The 16,938-nt window shown below is 42.2% G+C and overlaps 1 protein-coding gene across 1 annotated transcript; it reads right to left on the bottom strand.

The window, feature by feature from the left end:
- Nucleotides 1–702: 702 nt before the first annotated feature.
- On the bottom strand, nucleotides 703–15,855 carry LOC121845020 (basic proline-rich protein-like). Its single transcript, XM_042315708.1, has 4 exons — nucleotides 15,669–15,855; nucleotides 3,686–4,282; nucleotides 3,246–3,654; nucleotides 703–771 (listed from the first exon to the last, which is right to left on the bottom strand). Exons 2-4 carry the CDS (start codon nucleotides 4,081–4,083, stop codon nucleotides 703–705), a joined length of 876 nt encoding a protein of 291 aa, XP_042171642.1. The 5' UTR covers nucleotides 4,084–4,282; nucleotides 15,669–15,855.
- Nucleotides 15,856–16,938: the final 1,083 nt, after the last annotated feature.

Genomic DNA, 16,938 nt, shown 5'->3' with positions numbered 1-16,938 from the left:
TCTTGGAGGCAGGTGGGGTGTCAGGGCTGTCTGAGTCGGGGGGACCCGGGAGCGGAGAAGGGAGAGTCCGGGGGAGAACCGAGGGGAGAACCGGGGGCAGAGAAGGGGAGTCTGGGGGAGAGCCGGCAGGAGAACCGGCAGGAGAATCGGCAGGAGAACCAGCTTTCTCATCCACAGAGTCCACAGAGTCGGTGGTCATGAGGTTGGTGGCCGAGCTCAAGATAGACGAGCCAAAGCCAAACATCTGTGAGGCAGCCGCCGGGGCTTGGCTGTCTCAGTAAAACCACCGAACCCGCTGAACATCTTTCCCGTCACCGACTCTGCTGTTTTTTGGGTACCAGCAGCGGCTTTGGCCCGATCAGGTTTGGCTGATCCAGTGAACCCACCAAAGCCACTGAACATTGTTCCCGTGATGGACTCGGCCGCCTGGGAGGCAGCGGCTGGAGGCTTGGCCACATCGGTGAGCCCCCTAGGCTGATGCCCCCAGGCCCCCCCGAAGAAGCTGGACTCCTGTTTACCTTTGGCCGGTGAGGGCTGGGGGCTGCCTTTCGGGGAAGATGAGCCGGGGATTTCTGTTTGGGCGTGGTTGGAGGGTTAAGCCTCTGTCGGAGATGCTCTGCTGCTTAATCAGTAGATTGGGCTTCTTGCCATCTTTTCCAGGGTCTTTCCTTGAGGGTGAAGGAGGGGCAGAGCCCTTGCCCATCATAGGAGGGTCATCCATACCCCCATAGCCCTCTGCATCTGGCAGTTGAGACACAGCCACTCTTTACCCTGAAAAGATACAAAACATGGTCAGACACACATACGACACACACATATACACATATGTACTGTATGGCCGGGACAGTACCAGTATCGCGATACTCATTAGTAACGTGGCAAGGTAACAAAACACAAAGCGGATTTAACTTCTTTAGGAAAACAGCCCAAATGTTGGAAACAAATACCATTATGTTGTCACCCAGAGTGACATTTATTTAATTTCCATGTTATAGCACACAATATTTTACATCCAGCAGGTTTTTAAAGGACCAAACAGTATGTTCTGCTTTGTATTTTTATATTTGACAGGCACATGAAAACAGGTACACACACACACGCACACACACAATGACACGCACACACACACACACACACACACACACACACACACACACACACACACACACACACACACACACACACACACACACACACACACACACACACACACACACACACACACACACACACACACACACACACACACACACACACACACACACACACACACACACACACACACACACACACACACACACACACACACACACACATACACACACACACACACACACACACACACACAATGCGCATGAGCACGCCCACACGCGCGCACGCACACACACACACACACACACACACACACACACACACACACACACACACACACACACACACACACACACACACACACACACACACACACACACACACACACACACACAATCCTTTCCTTTAAGTGAAACATCACAGTAATTCAAAGAAAAAAAAAAAACTTAATTAGTAAATTTCAATAACATGATTCTCTTTTCACACTGTAAATTGTTTTTCGCTCAGTTCATGAGGGATTTAAAAGCAAATTGAATGATTTATACTAATTATGTGTTGCAGTAACGGGAGCTGTATTTGCAGATCGTGGCAATTTGCAGAACCACCATTAAATGTACTATTTGACAAGGCTACATTACAAATGGAATATTTCTCTAATTTGAGGCAAAAAAAATCATCATTACAAACCATTTTATTTGTTTAATTTGAGATGTTTATTGGTTGATTCATTCTTGAAATATAAGAAAAGTACTCTGATGAAAGTAGATGCATTTCATGGTTAGTTAGAAATGGGAATCAACTGTATTGATGCATCTGTAACACTTTATAAATATATCATTAGATGTTCATATTCATTTCCTACATGATATATACTGTCTGTTTGTTCTAAAGATGGAGTTTCGTCACATATCCTGACAACTAGCTTAGCTACAGTGTAATGTTTTTGTTCACTACACAGGACATGGCCTTGGTTACCATTGTCTACAACAAGAAACCCTACAAAAGAGGACAATATTGACATGGTTACTTTCAGTGTCTTCTTGCATAGAACAACACTCACATTTCCGTTCCCTCTTTGTGATTACCATGCTCAATAATTCTACCCCCAGAAAAAGAGATGCAAAATATGACCACTTTGTGATTCTGCTGTTTTATCTGATAGCGTGTGCAAAGATATTATTTTTTGAGAGGGGCACTGATGACCAAATCATTGAATTCATTATTTGTATTGTATTTTCTGTATATCTATAATAAATACCTTATATGGATAACTATCAGATCACCTGCCCCCCTCAGTTTCAACAGGCATCATGCCTCGGGGGTGCATGGCTCGGGTGGTTGGTTACTGAAACCTGACATTGGCCGGTGGTTGGAGGCTTCCTGTGCCCATGACATGAGTCACCTTGATAGCTTCCCCACTGTCCATATGGCCCCTCTGTTCCTCAAGCTGTGTGGCGTTAATATGAGGGGCATTTCCAGAGCTAGGCCTGACTGCATGGGCATCTCTGGAACGCTAAATGCTTAAAGGCTAATGCTGAAAAGCTCATGCTGAAAAGCTCATGCTGAAAAGCTCATGCTGAAAAGCTCATGCTGAAAAGCTCATGCTAAAAGCTCATGCTGAAAAGCTCATGCTAAAAATGCTAATGCTAAAAATGCCAATGCTTAAAAACTATCGCTCGGCTTCTTTAGATATGAGAATTAACTGTTGGTTTTGATTGATTCACCTTTTTTTATGTATATTTTGTACTGTAATGGTGTACTGTGCTTCTCTTGTGAAGTTGAAATGTCATTTAGACATTTAGACATGCTGGGTGAATTTTGTACTAATAAACAGAAACAGAAACCGAAAACTGAAACTAATTCAAGGCATACGTTAGTAGACATTTAATTGAATGAAGTGTCTGATACATCTGAGACAGAATGTGATGTGAAAAAACACCATATAATAGACCCTCAGTCAGCACAAACTACAGTACAAATACATTTTAAGGGTAAGCGAGAGAGCGAGAGAGAGAGAGGAACAGCGACAAAGGAAGTGTGGGAAAATGGAAATACGGTGGAGAGAGAGAGAAAGGGTACTATAAATATATACCAGAGAACAGGAGAAAGAGAGATAGGAAGAAAGCAAGCTAGAGAGAGGGGCATTCTCTTACCTCCGAGTCTGGGGGGCTGAATCCACATAGGCTGCACACCTGGTTCTTACACATGGTACAGTTGCTGAAGTTGGGCGGCTCCTTGGAGCCCACGTTGAGCTGGGTACTCTTGCACAGCGGACACAACCCACCTCCAGGTGGTTTACCAGGGCCTTGTGGACCAGGGGGACCCCCAGCTTTAGCTGGCCCGCCTGACTGTGCACCGGGGCCAGGGGGTCCTTGCTGCCCAGGGGGCCCTTGACCGGGGCCAGGGGGTCTAGGTCCTTGCTGCCCAGGGGGGACTTGACCAGGTGGTCTGGGCCCTTGCTGCCCAGGGGGCCCTTGTCCGGAGACAGGGGGTCTGGGTCCTTGCTGGCCAGGGGGTCCTTGACCAGGTGGTCTGGGCCCTTGCTGCCCGGGGGTCTGGGCCCTTGTCCGGGGCCAGGGTTCTGGGCCCTTGCTGCCCAGGGGGTCCTTGACCAGCGGGTCTGGGCCCTTGCTGCCCAGGGGGTCTGGGCCCTTGTCCGGGGCCAGGGGTTCTGGGCCCTTGCTGCCCAAGGGGTCCTTGACCAGTGGGTCTGGGCCCTTGCTGCCCAGGGGGTCTGGGCCCTTGTCCGGGGCCAGGGGGTCTTGGCCCCCCCTGCTGGGGGCCCTTGCTGCCTGGCCCTGGGGGCCCACCTTGGGGCTTCTCTCCAGGCTTTTCTTCCTTGTCAAACAGGCCAAATGAGGGCATGTTGACCCCGGAGCCCATGGAGGTGACCTCGGAGGACATTGAGGACATTCCCGAGGACACCTGGGAGGTCATAGACGAGACAGCATTAAGTGGGTTGGCCCCACTCAGGAAGCTGGAGCCAAACATGCCTGTTTTCTTCTCTGGGTCCTTAGGCTCCTGCCTGAATCGGGACTCTAAGAGGCTGAGGGACGAGGGACTGCGGCCAGGGGCCGGCCTGCCAGTGGGGCCCTCTCCAAACGCATCTACGGTGCGACTCTTGCTAAGCCGAACAGAGGGTCCAACTCCTGGCTGCTGGGGCCGCTGCTGAACATCTGCCTCCGAGGGCCTGAGAGAGAGAGTGTGAGAAACAAACAAACAAACAAACAAAGAAGAGTCATTTGGCAGTACAAATGGAAATAGATGATGTGTATACATTTCAATACTCTGTGACTTCCTTTCATTTCCTCCTTTCCTTAATCTGTACTGATGTGACAGAGCTGGAAAGGTGAAAGCAAATTGCCATAGGCTTCCACCATGTTGTTGCATTTTCAGATCAGCGAAGAGGAAGGAGAGGAGACAAGGAGGGAAGCTACTTTACACTATCAAATGGCTGATATTTGCCGGTTGCCAAACTTAGAGATGAGACTAATTAAACACTCATGATCACCATCGCCGCAGAAGAGCTCCTAAATATATCATTCAACACACATACAGACACATATGTATCCCAGATAAACAGATCTTCCAAACAACCAAATCATTAAGAATGATAATTGTTATATGACAACTCATCACTCAAATTCTACAGACATCTCAACAATCTGGTATGATGTGTTGTAATAACATCCTACTTAACTACTAAGGCCTACATGAGATGTGGCTCTTTGGGGGTATTGAGCAATACTGTATGCTAAATGCTCAATGATGAACAACAAGCTAACCTTTCACCCCAAAGCCATTGGACATAGACCTATCATCGGCACAGCGAGCACAAAGCAAGCATACTACCAGCCCTAGGCTAGTGCTGATGGGAAAGTGAATAGCTCTGAATGACATCTACAGTTGAGAGATCATGGAGATATAGGAGAGAGAGTGAGAGACAGCTCAATGGGGTAAGATGAGATGGCATTATTAGATCGAGCTGAGAGGCGGTATAGACAGCCTAGCCTACACTGCTGTCAGGTGCAACCCTGCTACTCATCAACTGAGATTGAACCTATCACGTAGATGATAGATAGATCAATGCCGAGCATGAAATAAGATCAAGCGGTTCAGGTTTGGAACAGTGAAGCGTCAGTGTGAATTTGACCTGAAGGTAAAGCATGAATTACAGAGAGAAATAGCTTGCTACTTGAGGCCAACAGACCATAAGCTAATTGGTGTTTAAAAGGAAAACTCAAAAACCCCAAAACTATCTTTTGGTATTTGTTTCATTAGTCCATTGTTGTCATAGACTCAACATATTTTGCTTGTCAGAAATCAAGTTATGTAACTTTCAAAATACAGAAATTATGCAAAACGCAGCATCATATGATGCAAAATGCATCATTTGTGGATGATTTCTGTACTTTGAAAGTTACATATCTTGAAAAAAACTTGATTGCTGACAAGCAAAACATTTTGGCACTATGTCAACAATAGACTAATGAAACAAATACCAAAATATCGTTTTTGGGTGGAGTTTTCCTTTATGTGTCAAAAACAGCCCGCCAGTTCTGCTATTGGCAACTGTTGGTTTCAGCACCATGGAAAGCAACTAGCTCACAGACAGACCGCTCATCCGCTTGGCTAAAGCGCTTCCTTCCACAAGATGTTCGATGTCTTTCCATTTACAAAATGAAATTCAAAACCGACTTTCAAGATGCAATAAGGGGAAATCAATGACTGTGATGACATTTGCGATCGCTGTTCTATATATAGCCACATTAATATGTATGTATCCCCTCCCCCTATTCTGGCTTGGGTAATAATAACTGCTCTCACCAACAGAGCGAATTAGTGATAAGGAATTTGTGATAACGTGTATCGTGTGCCAATGTATATGTTAATGATATACTGGTGAGAATTGTTGGTCAATAGGGGACACACAGCCAGCGTCGGCCTGAATATCGACTCTTGACATATATTTGCAATAGAAGCTATGTAAATACGAGTAGGTTATGATATATAATTGACAACATTGGAATGGTGATATACAATGTTGGCACCGTGAGTGGAGAGGCTATTTGTTTGGGATGATAGCGTCCTTCGTGGGGAAAAATACAGTGGCTTGACAGAGTAATTTTTACCCAGGAGGCATTTCGTTTCTTTACAAACCCTGGCGTCTTACCACCGATTTTACAGCGGCTATCCTTTGATAATGGCACAATTAAACGATTTACGCAGTAATTCGCATGCAAATAATTGTTACATGAGATTATTTCAGTATCATACCATTTAGTGCATTCTAATATTTGATCTGATGCGGTATTGTAAACGAACTGACAAATTGTCCAGCATTTTACCAGATGCTTTAAATTAATAAATTAAGCGAATTAACAATTGATGGTAAAAACAGCATTGGTCTTATGGCTATCAATGCTTCAAGACTATCTTTGTAAATGTCAATAACAATAACCACCTATCCCATTTTTGAATGGTATCATCTATCCCCATGGTAAATGTGAATGGGTGTGAACATGCATTCTCCTTTCCTGTGCATTCATAGTGATACACTGCTGACAAGCTGCAGTGCTCTGCCTAATCAAAACACGGCACAAACACACGCCTTTCGTTCTCTTTCGTGAATAGGCCCGTTAAATGACGGGGTACGGAGAGGAGTGGACATTTTAAAGTGCACAAAAATGCCAGTAAAATCCTGCCTTCGAGCGGGCGCGCCCCCGGGCTTGTTGGCTTGCGCCCTTGACATAGCCGCGGCGAGTTGCTTTCTGTCATCCTCGCTGAGTTGGCTCAGGTCCACCTGTGCCCCCGTGGAGGTCCGAATGAAGCCTCCTTTCCCGTCCGGTGCGAGCCCCTCCGGTAATCCAGCAAGCACCCCTTCGCCGCCTTCGAGGCTCGCTTCGTTCCCCATGATGGCCCCCTCCCGCCGCCCCCCGTTTCGATTTCGACGCGACGCTCTGCGTTTCTAGCTCCAAAGAACGTGGTGAAAAGCGGTGAAAACGACCCCCCTCGACTCTGCGTGCATCTCAAATTATTTCTCCATCTTTACATCGCCCTCTCCCTCGTTCTCTCAGTTCTGTGTTGATATCGCGCATCTCTTCTGTCGATGGACGACGGTTTTCCGTGCGGGTCTGTCTTCAGTTCTATCCTACTACACCACATCCTCTCCCTCTCTCCCTGCGCTCTCAAACGCGCATGTTCCGCTTCTGACAGGTGATAGAAGACTTCACTGAAGGAAAATATGTGGGCTTTAAAGGGATCAACGTTAACCGTTAAACACATAACGTGTAGGCTACAGAAGAGCTCTTGTTAGTTCAAAGGGGCAAGTGTATTTCCCTGTACTCATTTGTAACCTTTACAACAATGACACGACCTAAGCTGCTGACTATTGATTTCTGTAATACATGACGTCCTGGTGACATTTTGGCTATTATGTAAATATCACGATGATCATGTAATCTCAAGGTAGGCCTACAATGAGTGGGTTCAAGTGTTTAGGCATCACACATCCAGATGTATACACACACACACACACCTAAATGCCAGTGATATGCCATTATAGCATTGTAGTGCTCTGGGTCAAGTGTGCAGGTGTGCATGCTTTTGTTCCAGCCAAAACACCTCTTCAATATATTATCACGATTTTGATTGATTTAATTGAAACTACACCCCGCAAATCATGTAGTTCTCCACTACCGGACTGGTAGCATACGACCTTGCATCCCACTGCTGGCTTGCTTCTGATGCTAAGCAGAGTTGGTCCTGGTCAGTCCCTGGATGGGAGACCAGATGCTGCTGGAACTAGTGTTGGAGGGCCAGTAGGAGGCACCCTTTCCTCTGGTCTAAAAAAATATTAGATTGTGTAGGGTGCTGTCTTTTGGATGTGATGTTAAACAGGTGTCCTGACACTTTGTGGTCACTACAGATCCCATGGCACTTTTTGGAAGAGTAGGGGTGTTAACCCTGGCATTTTTATTTTAGTTAACTAGGCAAGTCAGTTAAGAACAAATTCTTATTTACAATGACAGCCTAGTGGGTTAACTGCCTTGTTCAGGGGCAGAACGACAGATTTGTACCTTGTAAGCTCGGGGATTTGAACTTGTAACCTTTCGGTTACTAGTCCATCACTCTAACCAATAGGCTACCCTTCCCAATCTAGCACTCACACCTAATCATCCCCAGTTTACAATTGGCTCATTCATCCCTTGTAACTATTCCCCAGCTTGTTGCTGAGAATGTGTTCTCAGTCAACTTACCTGGTTTAATAAAATAAAATAAACTATCAGAGTTGGTGAACATGGGGCTTGGATGAGACTTCATTTCCCAGAGTGCATCACTATGGCTGGATCTGTTTATCTGCACTGAACCTCAATTAGTTGCTTTTTCCTCATACTGTATCCTTGACACTATTCAATCAAATCCTATTACCAGGTCTTTGGGGTGTTCTGGTACAGTTTGGATTCATGTACCAAGCAGAATAATGTTTATAGTTTGGACATTCATGTAGCATGTAGCATGTAGCATGTAGCTAATCCTGGAAACATGGAAACAGTTTTTTATTGAATAGGGCCCCTTGTGACTTGACTGATACACTAATATGCGTAAACAGTTTGGTATTTACTCCATGTAAACAGTTTGGTATTTACTCCACGTAAACAGTTTGGTTTGGTATTTACTCCACGTATTTACTCCACGTAAACAGTTTGGTATTTACTCCACGTAAACAGTTTGGTATTTACTCCACGTAAACAGTTTGGAATTTACTCCACGTAAACAGTTTGGTATTTACTCCACGTAAACAGTTTGGTATTTACTCCACGTAAACAGTTTGGAATTTTTGGACTCCACGTAAACAGTTTGGTATTTACTCCACGTAAAACTCCACGTAAACAGTTTGGTATTTACTCCATGTAAACAGTTTGGTATTTACTCCATGTAAACAGTTTGGTATTTACTCCACGTAAACAGTTTGGAATTTACAGTTTGGAATTTACCACGGAAAACAGTTTGGAATTTACTCCACGTTTTGGTATTTACTCCACGTAAACAGTTTGGTATTTACTCCACGTAAACAGTTTGGTATTTACTCCACGTAAACAGTTTGGTATTTACTCCACGTAAACAGTTTGGTATTTACACTGAATGTATTAATCTACATATAATAATCATTAAGTGGGTGCTTACATTTGTCCTATTTCACACATGTACAAGCACATGTATGAATTGGATTATTACTTTTTGCATATCCCACTCCCCCTGAGACGGGACTCAGCCATTATTGACAGCAACCCTAGAGCAATTAGGGTTAAGTACATTGCTCAAGGGCATATCAGCAGAGTTTTCACCTAGTATGCTTGGGGATTTGAACCCACAACCTTTCAGTTACTGGCCCAACACTCCTAACCGCTAGGCTACCTGCCACCCAAACATGATGCCTAGTTTATGGGGAAAATATGTACCATTCTTTTAATTCGTAACAGATTTATACATAATATTCTCAAAAAACATCCACAAGATGAAAACTATTCACACAGTTGTAGCTCAAACGGAGTTCCACACTCACTTCCTCCACACACAGTGATTCTAATTCTGTATTTTAAGCAGGCACACCCTCCAGATCACTTATGATATGATATTATAGAGCGTCCACTGTGCTTTCCATCAGTGGAATGCGCTGTCATGTGATTATTCACAGCTTACAGAGCTCCAGGCTGGATGTGTCCTCTGTATACCCAGCTTTAGGCTCTCCCTCCCTGGGTAACGGCAGAGGAGAGGTCCTAGGGTGGGAGAGTCATTTCGGTGAGCAATTTCTCTATAGATATCTTGTTATTGGCTGTGTTTCAATCCAAAAGATCCCTCGGCCTAAATTCATTGCCCTCATGGATAGAAACAACTGGGTAGGTGTAATCACTAGATCCATCTAGTTCCCACCATATTGCATTTCACCTATCCAGCCCTATCAGACCTGTGAAGGGGAGTGAACAAGGTCAGAGGGGAGGGAACATCCTCTTGGAATAAAACACAGCAATCAACTTGTGTACTTGTGTTTATTATAGCAGTGGATGGTCATTGTGGTTACTATAGTATTGGATGGTCATTGTGTTTATTATAGCAGTGGATGGTCATTCTGTTTATTATAGCAGTGGACGGTCATTGTGTTTATTATAGTAGTGGATGGTCATTGTGTTTATTATAGCAGTGGATGGTCATTGTGTTTATTATAGTATTGGATGGTCATTGTGTTTATTATAGCAGTGGACGGTCATTATAGTGTTTATTATAGTATTGGATGGTCATTGTGTTTATTATAACAGTGGATGGTCATTATATAGCAGTGGATGGTCATTGTGTTTATTATAGCAGTGGATTGGTCATTGTGTTTATTATAGCAGTGGACGGTCATTGTGTTTATTATAGCAGTGGATGGTCATTGTGTTTATTATAGCAGTGGACGGTCATTGTGTTTATTATAGCAGTGGATGGTCATTGTGTTTATTATAGCAGTGGATGGTCATTGTGTTTATTATAGCAGTGGATGGTCATTGTGTTTATTATAGCAGTGGATCATTGGTCATTGTGTTTATTATAGCAGTGGACGGTCATTGTGTTTATTATAGCAGTGGATGGTCATTGTGTTTATTATAGCAGTCGATTGTCATTGTGTTTATTATGGTCATTGTGTTTATTATAGCAGTGGATGGTCATTGTGTTTATTATAGCAGTGGATGGTCATTGTGTTTATTATAGCAGTGGTCATTGTGTTTATTATAGGTGGATGGTCATTGTGTTTATTATAGCAGTGGATGGTCATTGTGTTTATTATAGCAGTGGATGGTCATTGTGTTTATTATAGCAGTGGATGGTCATTGTGTTTATTATAGCAGTGGATGGTCATTGTGTTTATTATAGGTCAGTGGATGGTCATTGTGTTTATTATAGCAGTGGATGGTCATTGTGTTTATTATAGCAGTGGATGGTCATTGTGTTTATTATAGCAGTGGATGGTCATTGTGTTTATTATAGCAGTGGATGGTCATTGTGTTTATTATAGTATTGGTCATTGTGTTTATTATAGCAGTGGATGGTCATTGTGTCATTGTGTTTATTATAGCAGTGGATGGTCATTGTGTTTATTATAGTGGATGGTCATTGTGTTTATTATAGCAGTGGATGGTCATTGTGTTTATTATAGCAGTGGATGGTCATTGTGTTTATTATAGTATTGGATGGTCATTGTGTTTATTATAGCATGGTGGTCATTGTGTTTATTATAGTATTGGATGGTCATTGTGTTTATTATAGTATTGGATGGTCATTGTGGATGGTGGTCATTGTGTTTATTATAGCATTGGATGGTCATTGTGTTTATTATAGCAGTGGATGGTCATTGTGTTTATTATAGTATTGGATGGTCATTGTGTTTATTATAGCAGTGGATGGTCATTGTGTTTATTATAGCAGTGGATGGTCATTGTGTTTATTATAGCAGTGGATGGTCATTGTGTTTATTATAGCAGTGGATGGTCATTGTGTTTATTATAGCATTGTGGTGGATGGTCATTGTGTTTATTATAGTATTGGATGGTCATTGTGTTTATTATAGCAGTGGATGGTCATTGTGTTTATTATAGCAGTTTACTATAGGATGGTCATTGTGTTTATTATAGCAGTGGATGGTCATTGTGTTTATTATAGCAGTGGATGGTCATTGTGTTTATTATAGCAGTGGATGGTCATTGTGTTTATTATAGCATGGATGGTCATTGTGTTTATTATAGCATTGGATGGTCATTGTGTTTATTATAGCAGTGATGGTCATTGTGTTTATTATAGCAGTGGATGGTCATTGTGTTTATTATAGTATTGGATGGTCATTGTGTTTATTATAGCAGTGGATGGTCATTGTGTTTATTATAGTAGTGGATGGTCATTGTGTTTATTATAGGGATGGTCATTGTGTTTATTATAGTATTGGATGGTCATTGTGTTTATTATAGTATTGGATGGTCATTGTGTTTATTATAGCAGTGGATGGTCATTGTGTTTATTATAGCAGTGGATGGTCATTGTGTTTATTATAGCAGTGGATGGTCATTGTGTTTATTATAGCAGTGGATGGTCATTGTGTTTATTATAGGATGGTCATTGTGTTTATTATAGTATTGGATGGTCATTGTGGATTGGTTTATCATTGTGTTTATTATAGCAGTGGATGGTCATTGTGTTTATTATAGTATTGTCATTGTGTTTATTATAGTGGATGGTCATTGTGTTTATATGGTCATTGTGTTTATTATAGCAGTGGAGGTCATTGTGTTTATTATAGCAGTGGTCATTGTGTTTGGGTCATTGTGTTTATTATAGCAGTGGATGGTCATTGTGTTTATTATAGTATTGGGATGGTCATTGTGTTTATTATAGCATTGGATGGTCATTGTGTTTATTATAGCAGTGGATGGTCATTGTGTTTATTATAGCAGTGGATGGTCATTGGATGGTCATTGTGTTTATTATAGCATTGTTATAGTATTGATGGTCATTGTGTTTATTATAGCAGTGGATGGTCATTGTGTTTATTATAGTTTGGATTATAGCAGTCATTGTGTTTATTATAGCAGTGGATGGTCATTGTGTTTATTATAGCATTGTGGTATGGGTCATTGTGTTTATTATAGCAGTGGATGGTCATTGTGTTTATTATAGTATGGATGGTCATTGTGTTTATTATAGCAGTGGATGTTCATTGTGTTTATTATAGCAGTGGATGGTCATTGTGTTTATTATAGTATTGGATGGTCATTGTGTTTATTATAGCAGTGGATGGTCATTGTGTTTATTATAGTATTGGATGGTCATTGTGTTTATTATAGCAGTGGATGGTCATTGTGTTTATTATAGTATTGGATGGTCATTGTGTTTATTATAGCAGTGGATGGTCATTGTGTTTATTATAGTATTGGATGGTCATTGTGTTTATTATAGCAGTGGATGGTCATTGTGTTTATTATAGCAGTGATCGATGGTCATTGTGTTTATTATAGATGGTCATTGTGTTTATTATAGCAGTGGATGGTCATTGTGTTTATTATAGCAGTGGATGGTCATTGTGTTTATTATAGCAGTGGATGGTCATTGTGTTTATTATAGTATTGGATGGTCATTGTGTTTATTATAGTATTGGATGGTCATTGTGTTTATTATAGCAGTGGATGGTCATTGTGTTTATTATAGCAGTGGATGGTCATTGTGTTTATTATAGCAGTGGATGGTCATTGTGTTTATTATAGCAGTGGATGGTCATTGTGTTTATTATAGCATTGGATGGTCATTGTGTTTATTATAGCATGGATGGTCATTGTGTTTATTATAGCAGTGGATGGTCATTGTGTTTATTATAGCAGTGGATGGTCATTGTGTTTATTATAGCAGTGGATGGTCATTGTGTTTATTATAGTATTGGATGGTCATTGTGTTTATTAGCAGTGGATGGTCATTGTGTTTATTATAGATGGTCATTGTGTTTATTATAGCAGTGGATGGTCATTGTGTTTATTATAGTATTGGATGGTCATTGTGTTTATTATAGCAGTGGATGGTCATTGTGTTTATTATAGCAGTGGATGGTCATTGTGTTTATTATAGCAGTGGATGGTCATTGTGTTTATTATAGCAGTGGATGGTCATTGTGTTTATTATAGTATTGGATGGTCATTGTGTTTATTATAGTATGGATGGTCATTGTGTTTATTATAGCAGTGGATGGTCATTGTGTTTATTATAGCAGTGGATGGTCATTGTGTTTATTATAGCAGTGGATGGTCATTGTGTTTATTATAGCAGTGGATGGTCATTGTGTTTATTATAGCAGTGGATGGTCATTGTGTTTATTATAGCAGTGGATGGTCATTGTGTTTATTATAGTAGTGGATGGTCATTGTGTTTATTATAGCAGTGGATGGTCATTGTGTTTATTATAGCAGTGGATGGTCATTGTGTTTATTATAGCAGTGGATGGTCATTGTGTTTATTATAGCAGTGGATGGTCATTGTGTTTATTATAGCAGTATAGTATTGGATGGTCATTGTGTTTATTATAGCAGTGGATGGTCATTGTGTTTATTATAGCAGTGGATGGTCATTGTGTTTATTATAGCAGTGGATGGTCATTGTGTTTATTATAGCAGTGGATGGTCATTGTGTTTATTATAGCAGTGGATGGTCATTGTGTTTATTATAGCAGTGGATGGTCATTGTGTTTATTGTGTGTTTATTATAGTATTGGATGGTCATTGTGTTTATTATAGTATTGGATAGTCATTGTGTTTGGTATAGGTATTAGTATAGCATTGTGTTTCAGTTGAACAGAACAGCCTTCTGCGTGTTTCAATTGTAAACATAGTAGGCAGTAGACTCCTCCTCTCTCAGTAGTGTGTCTCTCCTCTCTCTTGAACTTTCCATCACTTTCCCTTCTCCTCTCCATCGTGTATCTCTCTCTCTCTCTCTCTCTCTCTCTCTGTCTCTCTCTCTGTCTCTCTCTCTCTCTCTCTCCCTTTCGTTTCCTCTATTCCTCCTCCTCCCCTATCCCTCACTCATCCCCTCCCTCTCTCTCCCTCCCCCTCCTTCCTCTCCCTGGTGGTGACAGTGTGTGTGTAGATGGAGGTGTGTTTTAGTCAGGCGCTGGGTGCTGTCTCCAGTGATAAACTATGGTATTGAACAGAGAGCCTTCCCCACACTGGGGCTGGCCACTGGAGCGAGCCCTAATGGCCTCTAGTCTGTGGAGCGGAAACAGCCCATACGCGCTCTCACACACACACACACACACACACACACACACACACACACACACACACACACACACACACACACACACACACACACACACACACACACACACACACACACACACACATAAAGCATGCAGACACTGGTGTACACACTCATATCCGTACACTGACGCACACTATTTTGCATACATGTATACACACTGTGTGTGTGTGTGTGTGTGTGTGTGTGTGTGTGTGTGTGTGTGTGTGTGTGTGTGTGTGTGTGTGTGTGTGTGTGTGTGTGTGTGTGTGTGTGTGTGTGTGTGTGTGTGTGTGTGTGTGTGCGTGCGTGCGTGCGTGTTTGTGTTTCTAAGCCAGGGAAGAATGTAATGGAATCTGGTAACCAGATCACACACACTGGGCTGTGTTCATTACATTTTAATACACACCTGAGGGCCAAATGTGACTCACTAGTTGCTCACAGTGAAACTAGTTTCATTTCAGTCTGAGCTATCCAAAATACTTCCAGATGATTTGTACAATATTAATAGAAATGCCATAATATATATTTCACATAGTAAGGGATCAATATCAAATAGATTTGTCCTACCAAAAAACAAGACAAGAATAAATATGTAGTGATACAATTCCTACCACTAAAATCCTACAGTAAGTGTTCACTGAAATATGCAACCAGTGAACATCCAATCACCAGCCTTGGCAATTCCAAGGCAAATCCCTCCCACTCTGCAGCAACAGGTGTCAGAATCAGACAGTTAGTTTCATAAAGAGAGAGAAGCAGTCACATACCTTTGTCAGGGTGTATATCCTGTGTCTGTGTCCTCTACTATCCACTCTGAGAACAGGTTCCTCAGTGGTTTCTCAGTAGCACTAGCCCTGCGAGCGGAGCGATGTTTAACCAGAGGTTGATTAGTCCTGAACCCTTTCTATTCCCATTAGCGACCTGGCACACGCCTAACTCTGCCCTTAACACCAGATTCTTCTGACCGCTGACCAGAGAGAAGCGCTGAACTAAAAATATTCTTAAAGGAACAGTGTACTCTATCTCCTTCTCTCTTTCTCAAGACACACCTCATAATCCTCTTTACTCTGAGAGATAGGCCAATCACGAACTATACTATAATCTGTTGTTGTACACCAGCAAAGTTCAGCCTGTCACTCAGACGACTCCGACTAGGGGTCAAATCTGGGGTCAAATTCCACCTTTAATCTGGTAAAATTACATCAATCTGCAGATCTGATTGAACTGAAAAGGGATTGAACACAAGTCGGAGAAACACCTCTGCTCATGGTATAAAACCATCAGTCAACTCCAAAATCAAACACCACTGAACATCCTAACATGAGTAATACCGCTAGGGGGTATTTCAAGACATGTATACAACATGCATACTACTGCGTTCAAGCAGCTCGCTGTCAACAGATTACTGCATCTTTTCCTTTACAATGCCTAGACAGCCTTCTGGTTGCATAACGCATCTATCTAAACTCTTTGTTCCTCACACACTTCATACTGACAAACTGATTTACAGAGCTCTGGGTCCTATTTTTTAGGCACCAAACAAGAGAAAACAGAATGAAAAAGGGAAACTAACTTAAGCTTGTCCAAAACATTTTGCCACGGTGTGTCCTAATGAATATGACCCTGTTTTGGTGAAGTAGGATGACGTTGCCCCTAGACACTGACGCTCGACGGTCAGTTTAGCGTTTTCCTCATAATTGTCAAGGTAGGGTTGGAGAAGGGTAAGCCGATAGATCTGCAGATCAGGACATTCAGGCATTGTCTGCCAGGATTTGTTTTGGTGCTCTGACCTCACCAGGAGGGTGAGGCTGATTAATAAAGGACATCAGGTTCTTCTGTTCTTAACGGGATTGACAGGTCAGAGAAGTCCCTGGTCGCATTACCCTGTTCGGATGTTTCATATATCAACCAATTTTTGCGGGTCATGTCGTCGACCATGTCATCGACTGCCAGATTACTATAACAAATTATATGCTTAGTTGATACATAAAATACTTATTAAGGCGTTGTAAGATCTGTCAGGCGTCAGCAACGCGT

The sequence above is a fragment of the Oncorhynchus tshawytscha genome, unplaced genomic scaffold (assembly GCF_018296145.1).
Source record: "Oncorhynchus tshawytscha isolate Ot180627B unplaced genomic scaffold, Otsh_v2.0 Un_contig_10417_pilon_pilon, whole genome shotgun sequence".
Classification (NCBI taxonomy): domain Eukaryota; kingdom Metazoa; phylum Chordata; class Actinopteri; order Salmoniformes; family Salmonidae; genus Oncorhynchus; species Oncorhynchus tshawytscha.
Note: the sequence above shows the minus strand (reverse complement) of the source record. Positions and strands in the feature narration are given on the sequence as shown.